General features: G+C 42.2%; 1 protein-coding gene across 2 annotated transcripts in view; it reads right to left on the reverse strand.

Moving 5' to 3' along the window:
* Positions 1–15,265, reverse strand: part of tbc1d22a (TBC1 domain family, member 22a) — a 100,943-nt gene that overhangs the window by 12,789 nt on the left and 72,889 nt on the right. For both annotated transcript variants that reach the window (XM_084038727.1, XM_084038728.1), the window contains exons 12-13: positions 15,019–15,146; positions 3,565–3,660 (exon numbers count right to left, since the gene is read on the reverse strand). In XM_084038727.1, the coding sequence (XP_083894853.1) occupies positions 3,565–3,660; positions 15,019–15,146 (224 nt within the window). The remainder of the gene's footprint in view (positions 1–3,564; positions 3,661–15,018; positions 15,147–15,265) is intronic.

Below are 15,265 nucleotides of genomic sequence, written 5' to 3' on the forward strand. Positions count from 1 at the left end.
GTAGAAATCTTTACTTTTTTTCCCTCTTTCCACGCTGACGCTAATCCATGTGCCAAAAAAAAGTTCTTAGACAAAAAAAAAAAGAAAAATGATTTGGTTGATCGATTTGTGAAAACAAAGTGTTTTCTACCCGAAAGCCACAACCGCTATAGAACAGTCGACAACTGACAGAACGTTTAGAACTGCAGACAAGCTTGTTGTTTTGGTTTTTTAAATAAAAACATTTTACTATTTTAATCTAAATCTAGTCTCGGACACACACACACACACACACACGGGTTTCATTAAGTACAGACTTCATGTGAAGACAAACAAATATGCGATGAGAGCTCATTTGCTGTATAATGGGCAAGAATGCCATGATGATATTTGGTTGTTGTTTCTGATTACGTGTGTGTGTGTGTGTGTGTTTGTGGATGTTGTTGTTGTGATGGTATGAATGCTATTGGGATGGTGCGTTCTCCTGTTTGTAAGGAGATAACAGCTGAACGTAGATGAAGTGTTGACTTACAAGCAGAAGAGCACTAAGAGAAGATAAAACAGGAGAATGTCAGAAAACAGGGAGAGGTTATACCAACATGCGATGAAAAGGGGAATTAGAAATAGTCTTTCCGCTGATATAGGCCTGTTTTAAATAGAAGCCTAGTTCTCTTTGCAGTGGAGGACACTATTCAGGAGTTTACCGTCTCTACAGAGCCTTTGGAATACCAGGGAGGTGTTTTCTTGAGCGTGGTATAAACTATTCCTACTGTATGATCCTTATATCATTTAGCAGTCTGGAGTCCTACTAGATAGAAGTTTGGACTGACTGTGGGCTGCATGCCTGAGTACATGATGGGGGAAAAGCCACGGTGGACTAAGTTTTCAAACATTTTAACTGTTTTTTTTCCCCAACAGCAGAGACGCACTTTAAAACCGGACTAAAAAATAAAAAGCTATAATGTAAAATTCATTGCTAATTAGCACTAAAAGCAAAGTACAGCCGAGGCTGACGGGCGACCGCGCTTTCATACCACTGTGGCAAACACGGCAGCTTGGTCATGTTTGTGTCTATAGATGCTTATTACATGCATAGTGGATTTTCAAAGTAAAAGTCTGCCCTGACAGCATCTTGAGCATCGTCTTAGATGAGTCATGTGACTAACGACTACTTTACTTTTGGGAACATGAGCAATCATCTAGTTGATGCTGGGAAATTTCACTGGATGAGAGAAAACTTGAGTGAGGACTGGGATCCATCCTCTTGTGACCATGAATGTATGAAATACCATGGCAACAAGCAGTTGAGATGCACAGTCATGCTGCTAACAGGGCTAACGAGCAGAAAGGAGGACATTACGTGTATTTTTTTTTATTAGCATACTTGTGGGCGCACGCATTAAAAAATGAAGCTGACCTCGCCGTCTTCAGCTGATGGTGTTTAGGAGCTGGCTGAATGCATTAAAATGTTCCAAGTCTTCTACAGTTGACTTCCCCGTCGGCTCTGTCTGCTCTCAGCACGCCTGCCAAGTCCTGCTCATATTTCCATAATTTCTTTCTCTCTCTTTTTTTTTTTTTTACCCCTTTTAACAGTTTTCTCTCGCAAGAGCGGACGCACTAAAAGTACACAAAGGTTAGCGAGGTGTTTCTGTGTGCACGGCTCTAAACGCTGCAGAAATCCATTAAAAAGAGAAAAAGTTCAATCTGAAATGGAATCCTACAAAAAGCAGCAATCTTATTTGAACTTGGGTGAGAAAAAAAAAGGGGTGAGGGGGAGAGAGAGCATGAAAGTAAGAAGAGATGAGTCAGTTGATGCCTCATCTTCCAGCCCCGACAGCCTCCAGTGTCTCACTCAGTGGGTGAATCAGCTTTAATCAACCGGCCTTCATCTGAAACAGGTTGTGTTGGAACTGTAACCCCTCGCTTTGAAGACGCCGTCTGATTTATTACAGGGTGGGAGTGACAGAAAAGATGGACTGTATCAGCCGTAATCTTATTGGTTTTATCCCCTCCTCGCGTCGATGGAACCACCTGAGGGGAGCTACGGTGAAAAACTTGAGATCGTTTCTCATTCAAGTGCCGTATAACGAAACTGTACTGCGATTTTAATAAATAGGAAGCAGCTTGACGGCGGTAGTCACGAGCGCCGCCGCTGTGATCCGAGGTGTCGTTCATAGCACTTCTCTTTCTTCACTCACACACTGTGGGAAATCGCTATTTTTCCATATTTATCAAAAAAAAATCTTGGTTAACAAGTGGCAGTGCAGAGGAACAATATGTATTTTTACGCTGCCTAATTGGCAATTAATAATTCCATTCAAATAATGTGAGAAAAAAAAATGTCTCTTACAAATAAATCCCATTTCTCGTCTTATCCAAAGACTCTGGAAAGCAGCCTGACTCCTATGCCAGTGATATAGAAGACCTATTGTTTATTGCTGTGTCCATTTCCAAAAGGTGTTTATTGCCTTTAAGCGTTGAGCTGTGCAGACTCAGCTTTAATTAATCATCTGTAACATTGTGTCTTTGGATTAATGGCGATGGGGTTTAACGTTTCACTAAAGTGTGCTTTCAAAATAAAAACAAACCATTCTTTTTTTCTCCCTCTGGAGAAGTTAGTCACAGTCAGGTGACCACCACCAGGAACAAATGGTCTGTATGAAGAGGTGTAACGATTCATTCGATTAATCGATTGTCAATCCTACCGATTCAACTACATCGATCTGCTAGAATAAATAAATAGAATCGTTTTGGTTTCACCAATAATCAATATAAATGTGTTTAATCGTATGAATCGTGATTCTTAATTGAATGTTTTAATACGCTTAAACACTCTCTCCCCTGCCAGCATGTAGTCTATTGAAAAATGTTAAAAATGTTTGTATTCAGCATAAAATATTACTACTTTTATGCTACTTTTTTATAGAATAAATATGTTAAATATGTAATTCTGCGGTCTGTTTATTTTTTCACCTTTCAGAAGAATACAGATAGTCTCACTCGCATTATTGCATGTTTATTTCATGGATATAGAAATTTGGTTACAAGTTACAGAATCGAAAAAAGTAAAGTAAACTCACTAACATCAGTACAGCGGGTCAATTTGAAATCTATTAGCGACTAATGGGAAAGAAGGGAGACACGTAGAGACACGAAACAGCGAAGGGAAGATGAAAAATGGAAATAAATAATATATGTATAAAGACAGAAAGGAGGCAAAGAGGAGAGCAGACCAGAGAGCAGCGTTGATGTTTGGATGTGATGATGTTACACCGTGTTGCTACGGTTAAAGACAGAAGCCCCCGGTGAGCTGGCAACCAAAGTCACCTTCTGGCAGCTGCCTACTGTCATCTACTAATGCACTCACAACGACTTCTGAACCTCACAGTTAATGACCGGGGGACGTAATGGAGAGAGATGTAGGCCATGATCGGCTCCACGGTCTGTTTGGATCTTTGCACGTAACCGGGGACGACCGAGGTACAGTATATCACCATCAGCGCCACCAGCTGGGGGATGACACCGCGTACGGCTTAATGTAAATAAAAGCTTTACGGCGCCCCCTGTGTCTTTTGTGCACATTACCTGGAAATCCCGCTCCTCGAGAATCTCTTTCCTCCACCTCACCAGGAAGGCGGCGCACACGTACAGGTGGAAATGGGAGAAGCCTTCAGGTTCAGCCTACGAAGACAGAGAGAGAGAATGTTGATTCAGTTCAACGTGTTACATGCAGCCGTTTAAATGGAAGCTTAATGATCGAAGGGAAAGCATCTCCAGCCTCTCATCACATTTCATTTCTGCATGATGGATTTCGTCTGCCGTACAAACAAAAAAAAGAAGGAAAAGAGAGATTAAAAGTAAGGGGCTATAAAACATTTATCAATCCAGAAATGTAAGGGGACAAAGAAAGATAGAAATCCCCTCTTCTTTGCACAGCTTTTTATTTCAGCCCCTCGTTATGTTTGGCGGCTCATTTTTTTTTATGACTCGGCAATCAGCGGGGGAATTAAAGAGAGACAAAGGATGAGATGTTCCTTGTTCTATTCAGTTTTTTTTCCTCCGGAGCCCTATCACAGGGAGGATAATTACCAGGGCCTTTTAAATGTAAGTGAATAGGGAGTAGATGCCCCCCCCCTTCCATCCCTTAAAGGTGGGATAGAATATCAAAAGAGCATTTTAATGTGTGAGCTTTTCTGAATGTATTCTGGCATGCTTGTCTGGGGGTTTAGTTACCCACACACTGCACATTATCTTAGCTTTAAATCCAAGGAAATGACTACTGTACGCGCACGACCCAACTCACGCTCTAAAAGCGTGAAATCATGCATATATTCATGTGTTCTCTCTGATGTGTCTACTTCGATAGTACGCGGCGGTAAAGAAATAATGCTGCATAAATAAACGCTCACGTTTTACTACCCGGGCGTCGTTTAGAGCTTTAGGAAACTGACCCACGCACTCTTTAATTGCACATAGAGCTCTGTAGAGTCTTTGGCACAAGGTGAGTTCATAAAAAGAGCCCGAGGCTGTTGCACACGTTCCAATAATTCAGCCATGTTTATCACATTTTTACTCCTCATTCACGGGCAACGCAAATGAGATAGCGGGCGTTAGCATTAGTCATTTCCACTTTGTCTGAGTAACCGACCGCAAGTGTTGCTCTTTAACCACCGCGCTCATTTGTGTGTAACAGTGAGCCATAACTCTGCAGGAATTAACAGGAACTGCCTTTCTGCTGTGATAATTGAAATTCCCTCCAGGAAAGAAGGGGGAAGAAATAATAAGGGATAGACAGATTTAAACGGAGACGTGGCGCGGTGCGGAAATAGTGGGAATAAGAAAATATCTAGGTGATGAATCTCTCCTTCACAGTGTTGCTTCCCTTGTGTTTGCTGTGTTGTCGACGCTCCGTACGCCTCCGCGTTGTACGGGTTTCCTCTTACTTTTACACCACAGTTTTCTAAATCTCCCAACTCTGAGTGTTTTGGTGTGTTTGTTTGTTTGTTTGTGTGTGTGAGAGGGAGAGAGAGAGATGATGCGAGTACTGGAAATAGAGAATGGAAGAGAAAAAAAAAGGTGGTGTTTGTGAACAGTGAAGCGTAGCGTGATGCGAGTTGTAAACTGGCAGGTGATTGGCTTGTTGGTCTAACCTTGCATCGACAATCCAAACAACAGAAGAAAGCGAGCAAACACACACACAAACACAAACACACACACACACACACACACACACACACACACAGATGAGTTAGAACACGAGTGGCATACGGGAGCACAATGTTTATCAGACCCCGGGGCTTTGCACAGTTTTAATTTCCTTTCTTCTATGAGTTTCTGTGTGTGTGTGTGTGTGTGTGTGTGTGTGTGTGTGTGTGTGAGGGTTCATGGTTCAGGGCACTAATGAACTCTGGGCGACTGTGAAACTCTGACATCCAGTCTCTCCCTCCGTTGCCATCACCTCCCCATCTCTCCTCCTCTCTCAGAATCTCTCACCTCCTCTAGTGTCGTTCAAACAGACGCCTGTCACCCGGCCTCCTCTCTCCCTTCCTCATTAACGTGACTGTGAGGAATAATTCCCAAATTAAAAAGCCCATTCCTCTTTATCAAAAACAACGTCTGCTAACAAGTTGTCTTGATGTTTGGATTTGTCACGGCGCTCCACACCGCTCATTGGAATTATTTTGGCTGCAGCCTAACTAATGACAATGTGTCTTACTTGATGCTCACAACTTGGTTTCTGGCATCGGGCCCTCCCCATATCAGCTATACATGATAATTATCATACTGCCTATAAACCATTAAAAAAGACATCCGTCAAATGCATCTTTAACTTAATTGTGCAGAAAGGTGGCGAGAGAGAGTCTATATCCATAACTGTATACATAAAACGATTTAAGAGGCGCTGCTTATTTAAATGTTATTGTATGTGTATCATTAACATGATACCTATATTTAAAACAGGTATATAGGGACATTTTCACGTGTAGTAGTACGTTTATTAGTGCTGTTGCTGCTGCATGTTAATTAATGCGTTAATTAATGAGCATTACAGGTGCTGGAGGGTGTTTGTCTTTACTGTGGAGTGAGCCCGGCTAGCCGTTCCCCCCTGCTGCCAGTCTTTATGCTAAGCTACGCAAAGCATTAGCACCATTTTTAATGCAAGAAAATTGTCAATGTTCTCATCTAGCTTTTAGAGCAAATTAGCATGTGTATGAAAAGTAGTGGGGGTGACGGGGGTACAGGAGGGGAGTCAATAGGGAGAGGGGTAAGAGGTAAAGGGGAGTGCATTAGAGTAGAGAGGGAGAGGAGGAATGTTGGGAAAAAGGAACTAAAATGCAGATTGAGAGTCTTTAAACTGCTGCATCAGCTGTCTGATGAGTCTCATCCCTCCGAAGCAGACTAGTCCGAGGTGGGACCCTGACTGAAGGACTCCAAGCAAGAAGAAACGGTGATGGTGCATGAGGGAGCGAGGCAGGATCCGATTTAAACTGATAAGATACAATGAAGCGCCGACACTCGGGTGTTAATTTTAAAGCTCTTTTCACATTATGTGAACGTAGCTGCGGTAGCGTCGGGCGACAGGAGACATTAACATTAACTACGAGCTGTACACGGATTCATGGGTGCAGTCCAACTCTAAGGGCGTAGGTGTTTAAGTTTAAACACTAAACAGAGGCAAAGAAGGGACATTGTGAAGTGGAAATTACAGTTTAATATCTCAGGCGTCAGGTTTTGATGGAATCCATTTAAAAAAATAGGAAGGAAGGGGCCTATAGACGGGGAAATGCCAGACAAGTAGCTATAAAAACATTCAAAATTAACTTCAGCATCGTTTCCATCCCTGTGTTTGCTCCCCTCTCTCCCACGCCGCGTCTTGCTTTAGGCTACATTTTAAATTGCCAAGCACTAAGGTTAATCAAAGCAACAGAAAACAATAGGATCAGATTTCCCAACTTGCCATGGATTTGGTTCATTTCAGATCCTATATTGTTTATGTGTGTGTTGAAACGCATCGGGGGGAGGGTGAAAACACTTCACAGGTGTCCATCATTAGTGGTTCTACACATACATTAACTCGGCGATAAGCGCTGCCTTCGTGAAACTTGTAATGTTGATTTCACGCTGGGACTGTGTCAGAGCCGGACGTTTAAGAGGAGAAACGGGGAGGGTTATTGATGCCCATGTCAGCAGGAGTGTGACGGAGAGAGGTGAAACTTATGCGCGAGTGCACGCTGATTTATTGACGGCGAGACCTGCCGTGTGCACGATCGGGATCCCGTCTGCGGAGGCCCGTCTTATTGTCGGCCATGACTAGAGAAAGGCCAAGCGTTACTACAGATAGCAGGCGGAGAGGCAGGAAGAGCGAGGAGGGCCACTTCCCTCTGGGACGCTCTCACAATCTCCCTCTCACTCCGTCGGCAGGTGTTTTATTCATATTTAAGTGTGCGGTAACCCTTGCACAGTCTGACAAAGATATGAAGGTCTGAATCGCTGCAAAGGTTATTTCTCTTGGGTTCACTTGAGAGAAACAATTCTACTTTCTGATCAAATAATGCAGTCAAAGAATGTAAACATTTAGTTGCCATCATGCAGCTCTATAGCACCAACACAGAATTAATCTATTGGCTGGATGCTCAAGGCCATGGAATATTTTAATGTTTTTTTTTCTATGGTAGCGGATTGCATGTACATCATACTAAAATAATAGTAAGGTTATATCTTAAGTAGCACCACTTAATGCCATAATGCCACGTGTGTCCTTCAGTTCCCAAGAAAATCTCTTACAAACAGGCATGTAAGTTATGGTAAGGTTAAAAAAAGAAATATATAAATGGCTCTCCTGGAAGGGACTAAATCTTTTAGCAGTTTCCCAAAAGATGAATCTTTTAATTAAATTCGTTCCACTGCTTTTTGCGTTATTTGACCCGCGTTTCCACATAAAAATATGAAAGAGCTAAAGTGCTGGAAGATGCAGCACACAAAGACGTGTCTAAAAATGGCCCACTTAAGTCAAGATGAAGCAAAGTAACACGTCAGTTCTAAAAACTTATTGAGGTCAAAGGTAGAAAGATTCACATCCTTTACTTGAACAGAAATGTGAAAAGGATCATTGTGTTTAATTAACAATAATTTCTACAGAAACGTGCTCTTATTAAACTAAATCCTATTACTGAGCCTAAAATGTAAAAGGTTTTTTATAATAATGATTTGACATAAGGTTAGGTTATTAGGTCAGGTTGAGGTCGTGAAATGTTAGGAAAGAAGAAAATAACAGTTTTGTTACACAGATCTGTGGTTTCTTTTTGGAATATTGTTTTGGGAGATATATGACATTCTCCCTTTCCGCCTCAAAGAGTTATTTACCCTTTCAAAAGATTAAAAAAAACTGTTTAAAGTCACATAAGATCATTCAGAAAAGCCTGAACTATGTTAGCAATACACAAAACCATAATTTCCTTTATGCTTTTCATCTAAATATGACTTGTTGCAGTAAATTACCCCATTTGTTTCCCACCAGTAATTGTTACATTTGATCACATCTTACACAACGGTTGTAAACATGGCCACTAAGAAAAAAAAAAAAAAAAAAGACGCCACACAGCTCCCCCCCCCCTTTCCTGGGAAATCCAAGCGTTCATATGGAAAAGGAGCATATTTCAGAAGCTGAAAATGTCACACTATCCTTTTAACAGCCATGCTAATGCTGCCACACTGAGCTACTTGCTAATTTCATGCTCCACGCAACAGGGATAATTTGGTCCCTGTCTGTCTGTCCGTCCGTCTGTCTGTCTGTCTGAACGCGTCTCGCTCTACATCGCTGGTGATTCTCTCTCGCTCTCCTCCTCGACTCGACAACAAAAGCGACAAATACAAAAAAAAACAGTGACACGGAAAAACGGGAGAGGAATCACACGCCGAGGGCGAACTTGACACACAAAAAAAAGACACACAAAAGACAAACAAAGAGAAGAGACTGCATGTAGAGAGGAAGAGAAGATGAGGGAGATGGAGAGAAAGACAGAGGAAGGCTGCCTCGTGCTGGATCGGGCTACTGAACAGATGGCCACGCCGCAGAGAGAAGACCACAGTGGAGACATTACAACACTCAGGTTAAAACCTCCCCTGGAAAACACACACAGACACACACACACACACACACACACACACACACACACACACACACACACACACACACACACAGTGACAAAGTGTAAGGTCTTTCTGTGTATAATCTGCATTGGAGAGAGTCTCTGGGTGTGTTTGTTCCCAACATCCTTCCAGTTCCGTGTTGATTCATTAAGGACATTTGTCAAAAAAAAAAAGCTGCATTAATCTCATTTGGAAATCCAGTGTGTGTGTGTGTGTGTGTGTAGACATTTATGAATAATGCATATTTTTGTCATGTTGAAAAGGGTCCCATGCAACACCTAAATAATCTATCAAGCGGGGAAACGCGGAGGTAAGGCCCGGTAAAGAGCTCAGACAAACACGGGGAAAAACATGGCGACGAGGGAAGGAACACACGCTTACAAATGTTTTAATAGCTTCCAGGACATTGTCCCTCGGGCTAAAGTTTGGGAACACACACTGAAAAGGATGACAACGCGTGGCTGTGGGTTCTTTTGTGGAGCATATCCCATTAATCTAAGCCACCCCCAAAAATCTCCACTTGGTTGTGGACCGTCTTACAAAAGTGTAATTCAAGGGAGGAGGAGGAGAGCAAGAGGGAAGGAACAGATAGGCTAGGGGAGTACATTTAGGAGCAGAGAAGAAAGACGACAAGCGGAGAGAACATCGTGGGAAGAATAAGACACAGTTCTTGAAAAGGAGATAGCAGAACAGACGGGAGCGGCGGCGTGGCCCGCTGACAGCCCTGCTGAAAGTTTCATGAGTGGAAACGGCCTAATATCCCTACCAGGGTGGGACTGGAGGTGAGGGGCTGTGACAAGACCTGCCAGAACTCTGCATGTGTGTGTGTGTGTGTGTGTGTGTGTGTGTGTGTGTGTGTGTGTGTGTGTGTGTGTGTGTGTGTGTGTGTGAGTGTGTGTGTGTGTGTGTCTGTGTGTGTGTGGAGGGGGGACGCCATCCAAACTACATTTCAAAACATCAAATATTTAGAGGGTGGATTACAAGTACAACGTGTACTTGGGCCGCTGTCAAGTCACGACAAAGGAACAACAGCGGTGAATCATTCATCGCCCCGTTTCTTTTTTTAGGCTCGACGTAGATGTACGACTAGAGTCGGTGCCGCTCGCTCATTTGGGCGTCGCAGCTATTATATCATCGCTTTTGTTTTTTAATTATTAGGTTGAATCGGGCTTCACTATCAAATCCATTCCGCTTGAGAATCGGTGGTGTTTTCAATGCTACCTTGCACCCGGAGGAAGATTCTAACATAGCACAAACACATAAACACAGACACTATGTGGCGCTGATGCAGGGGGGCGGAGCTTATGAGAAAATGTCACGAGTTCTGTCAGCGCAAAACAGCATTCCGAGTTATTAATCATTTAAAGAGAAGAATCAATGACGAGGTACCAAGTCGGGATGGGACGAGTTTTTGCACATTTTGATTTCTATCAGAATAATATTGTGATAACAGGCCATTGTATGAGGTTATTGTATTGTACATATATTATATGTATGTATTATATGAGATTTTAAGGGTTGTATGTGTTGGACTTCTGGGTTGTTGGTTTTGAAGTGATCTGATATTCAAATTGTGAGCAAATGTGAATTTCTGTCAAAAAAAGGAGTCTGTGCCACGAAGCTGTTATGATGTTATCCAGCTTACCTGCTGGATACATGGCTGTTATATTGATGCCTTTTGTCACGAGATCGTAAATATGTATGCGGAGTGGTGTTATGTGTGTGGAAATGTGTGTGAAAGCCTCCAGCTGGCGAACAGCATACTTGGAGCCACAGGTCTCGGGGGTTCCTGGTGATTCTTCATTGGATGAATAGGGGAACTCTGACTACGGTTGTCCTCGACTCCACTCTACTCATTCGTTTGATAACGTTAAGAGAAAATTCTAGGAATGAACAGATATAAAACGTTGCACGCGAGTGAAAAGAGATCCTCGAGTTTAAGTAAACAACGAAGGGGTTCTTCATAAAGACTCTGAATTTGTCATTGAATCCATTTCTGTGCTTCAATATCTTCAAGTATGTGATCTTAGGCCAAACATCCTCTGGATGGAATGAGAAAAATGTACTCATGTTATGCGAGTACAGCCAGATAAAAGGATCAAAGCAGCAGAAAAAATGTCATCTAGTCCAGAGGTCTTCAAGGTTTTGAGGTCAAGGACCCCCCAAGACTTGGTGGAGGGACCCCCTATTACAGATCTATTGTATCTGTATAACGCCATGTATAACAGTACTTTGTAATGATGTATGTATACAATGCTAAGCCATTAAAATAATAATTGTTGACTGATTGTCAGTCACTTCCCTCCCAACCCAAAGGGAGCGATCCACCACTTCCATACATACACCGGCGCACGCTGGAGGTCACCGTCTGACGCAGCCAGCAGGACCACCGTACGGCAGGACCACCGTCCAATATCAATATTCTGTTCTCCTAAAACAAACATGCATCGTGTAAACCTATAAATCAGCCGAATAACTCAAAGCCGCGACGAATAAAACTTTAACCGTGGCGTCCCGGAGGCTTTAAGTCATCCGTCAGCGTACCCACAGTTCTGACGTCAGGGTGTAAATTATATCCGGGAAAATGAGATATGAGTTGTAATTAAATGTGTGGACAAGGTACTATGTTTTACGACTCGGCCATCGCATTTTGAAGGCTGGGCTTTTTTTGTTTGTTTCCTTCACATATCTCCGAGTGTGTCTCGGAGTGGGTTTTCCCTCAGATTGTTTTGATTTCTTTCAATATTGTTTTCCTTTATACATCCCTGCTTTCAGTAGGATGATTAGATTTGTTGCCGAGCTCTCAACTGTTTATGCAGGATGAAAAAAATAACTGCTTGTTACAATGGACACCATGCAGACTTCTCGTATAATAGACACCATCATACAGCAGAGTGGGTAAACACCACTGCATCGTATATCTACATAACCACATGCTTGTTTTATATGTTGTTTTTAATTTATCTTTCCATCACTCAAGCAAAAGAAAAGTCCATACTCTCGACACACACACTCACTAGTAATACGTCTCTCCTGCCAACTGGCTGCACTTCAGTCAAAATGAACCAGAAGAAAAAAAACATCCTAAACGGGGGGCGCGTTGGAGTTTGTTGTTATGATTTAGTATCAATCCTTCACTGGAGCAAAACACAATGTCTATCTATAATAATAAGGGATGGGCTGACCAGGAAGTGGATCCATGAAAACACAGTGCTGCTGTCAGGCCAGCCAGAGTGTTATTTTAGAGAACAAATGCGATTCCTCGGCTTCCTAATCGCCGATGTCCACATAAGTCATGTGAATGGCGAGACTGCACTCAAACCGGAGGGGCTGAGGAGTGTTCAGGACTGGTTTTCACCTCAGCCGGGTTCACGAGCACTGCACCGTCGCTGACGCAGCACTTTTATGTCCGTGAGATTAGAGGCAGTGAGGAAAATCTCTGCTGGCAGGGATCAATTCATGTAATTAGGGTTGTTTCAATGGAAGATAATGGTGAAATTCCTGGATTGAAAATATTTAAAGTGCATAATCATTTGTAGGGGTGGGTAAAAATATCGATACGGCAATATATTGCGATACTTTGCCACCCAATACAATATCGATTTTTCCATTTTTCAAAGATCGATGCAAAAAAAGATTCATGTTTAGACGCGTTGTGAATGCAGTACTTTATCCTTTTTTCATTTTATTTTCAATATTTATTCCAGTGAATTTAATGGGAATTAATAAAATGGAGAGGCTGTTTTGAATGAAATAGTTTTGACTGAATTTGGTTTCTGATCAATATCATCTGATGTACATATACAGGTACTTGTGTTTTCATCTTTATTTATATCGCAATATCTAAATTTCCTGATAAGTATCGTATCGTGACCAAAGTATCGTGATACGTATCGTATCATGAGGTTCTTGCCAATAGTCACCCCTAATCATTTATGTGATTAAAATTGAGTAAATGTGAACAAATAAAAGCATAAGGACCTTAAATGTCATAAGAAAAAAAAAAACATTAAATATAATAAGTGAAATATATTTTTTACAAGCCAGAAGTGGAGTTCTATCATCATCCGACGGCACCTGCACAAACCAGATCTGACACAAAAATGGCCGTAGTGTTTTAATTCAAGTAAGGCAAGAAAGGTTACGTGGCTTTTACCTGTCAGCTGCAATCTATCTCACGCTGCCCAAGTTCAGTCAGTTAGAGTTCAGAAGGATTTAGACACGATTCATTTGGTGTGTATTCATCCGGAGCTACGGCTTGTTGAAGGCTGTGGACTAAGCACTTTAGCCGTTAACTGTAATGTGCCCTTATTTTTAATTTTTCAAATCTTTCCACTTTTTTATCTCCCGTCTACTTTTACTTCACCACTTTTCTGTCTCATCTCATCCTTTAATTATTTTTATTTTTTTCCTGCAAAAGCCCACTTTACTCCTTGATCTCTTACCCGTCTAAATGTGCTTCTGCTCACCCATCAACTAACTCCTCTGCTTCTTCCAGAGAACCAAAACTCACATTTACGGCAAGGTGCGGCTATTTGACAGAAGTCCATCATCGACATGCTTGCATTTGTGTTCACGGGAAGCAACTAGACTCCATTACACCTTTCACACGGTGACTTCAGAGCTGTCAGACTTGAGAGTTATTGCTTAAGTCAGACTTTGGAGCTAAGAAACATAAAAGGTAAAAATAGAATATATGCATTTTAACTGACCTCATTTCAACGAGAAATTAGAATAAGAGGAGAAAAAAAAAAGAAACTCTGATTGATGCTGAAGAAGCTGAGAACAGGCAGCAGAAATAACAACGGGGCTGCAAGACGCTGTTTTTCAAAGATGACAGCAGAAAAGACACGGATATACGTCTGTGCGACCGTCTACCACCGGTTCATTCTGAATTCCACCTCGACTCTCTGTCACGCTCCTTCTCTCCACTTTCCTCATCCAATCAAACACTGTGATCGCATGTCTTACACTCAACCTCTGCATCAGCTGGAAAATCCATTATATGTACTCAGCTCGGGCGCTGGACTACACGCACACACACACACACACACACACACACACACACACACACACACACACACACACACACACACACACACACACACACACACACACACACACACACACACACACACACACACACACACACACACACACACACACACACGGCTGAATCAATAGCAGACATTAGAAGGTATTGACAACCCCGAGTGAAGTTAACATTTTGTCGTAACTGTAGGCGTCGCCTGTTTAACTCGGTGTAAATGTGAAAGGGCAGCAGAATGAGCAGGTCCAGATGTGTGTGAAGGGGGATTAAGATCCCTCTCTCTCTCTCTCTCACTCATTTACACCTCGAGGTCAACACACAGCTTCACTGTGACACTCACACAAAAGAACCAGAGCAGCCGTAAAAATTAAAACCCTTAAGTTAAAGAGCAAAAACTTGTGTTTCATGCATGAGAGGGGCGACTGACATCTTTGTTTCATTACTGAATTAACTAATCCTTTACAATCCCCCGTCCACAAGTCTTATTCCCATATTTTTCTTTCTTTTTCTGCACAATTCATCTCTTCCTGTTCGTAAATCTGGCTGTGTGCATAGTATTATAAGCTCTGGATAATTAAGATTATCACAGAGAAAGTTGTCATGATTGGATGCCTATATGAATGTATATATAAACCTGTATTATGTGGTGCCAGACCACCTGGGTTGGCTGGAATCTAATGGCAGGCATTAAAAAGCACCACTTGGGAGGCAATCATAGATGTCGTTAGCAGAGAAGATCCCCTTTTCCGACGTCCCGGGCAGAGCCAGATAGATAGAAATGGACAGATTACAAAAAAAAAAATCACAATAACAGTATCTTCTGCTTTGTTTTTTCTTACCTGGTAGGTATCCCACAGTCTGATCGTGCAGCGTAGAGGCAGCTCCCTCATCAGGAGGTTGTTCATCCAGCGGAAGGCGAACTGCAGGTACTCCACCTCGTACTGCTGCATGTGGCGGTGCACAGTCTCTGTGAATAAAAAATATATAGTATATCACACATAGATTAAGGTTCATCTGCTGTAAAGATCAGCCAAAGAAAATGTCGATTCAACAATTCCCTTAGAATATGGCAATAGTGTCGGTGAC

The sequence above is a fragment of the Eutrigla gurnardus genome (assembly GCF_963514095.1).
Source record: "Eutrigla gurnardus genome assembly, chromosome: 21".
Taxonomy (NCBI): Eukaryota; Metazoa; Chordata; class Actinopteri; order Perciformes; family Triglidae; genus Eutrigla; species Eutrigla gurnardus.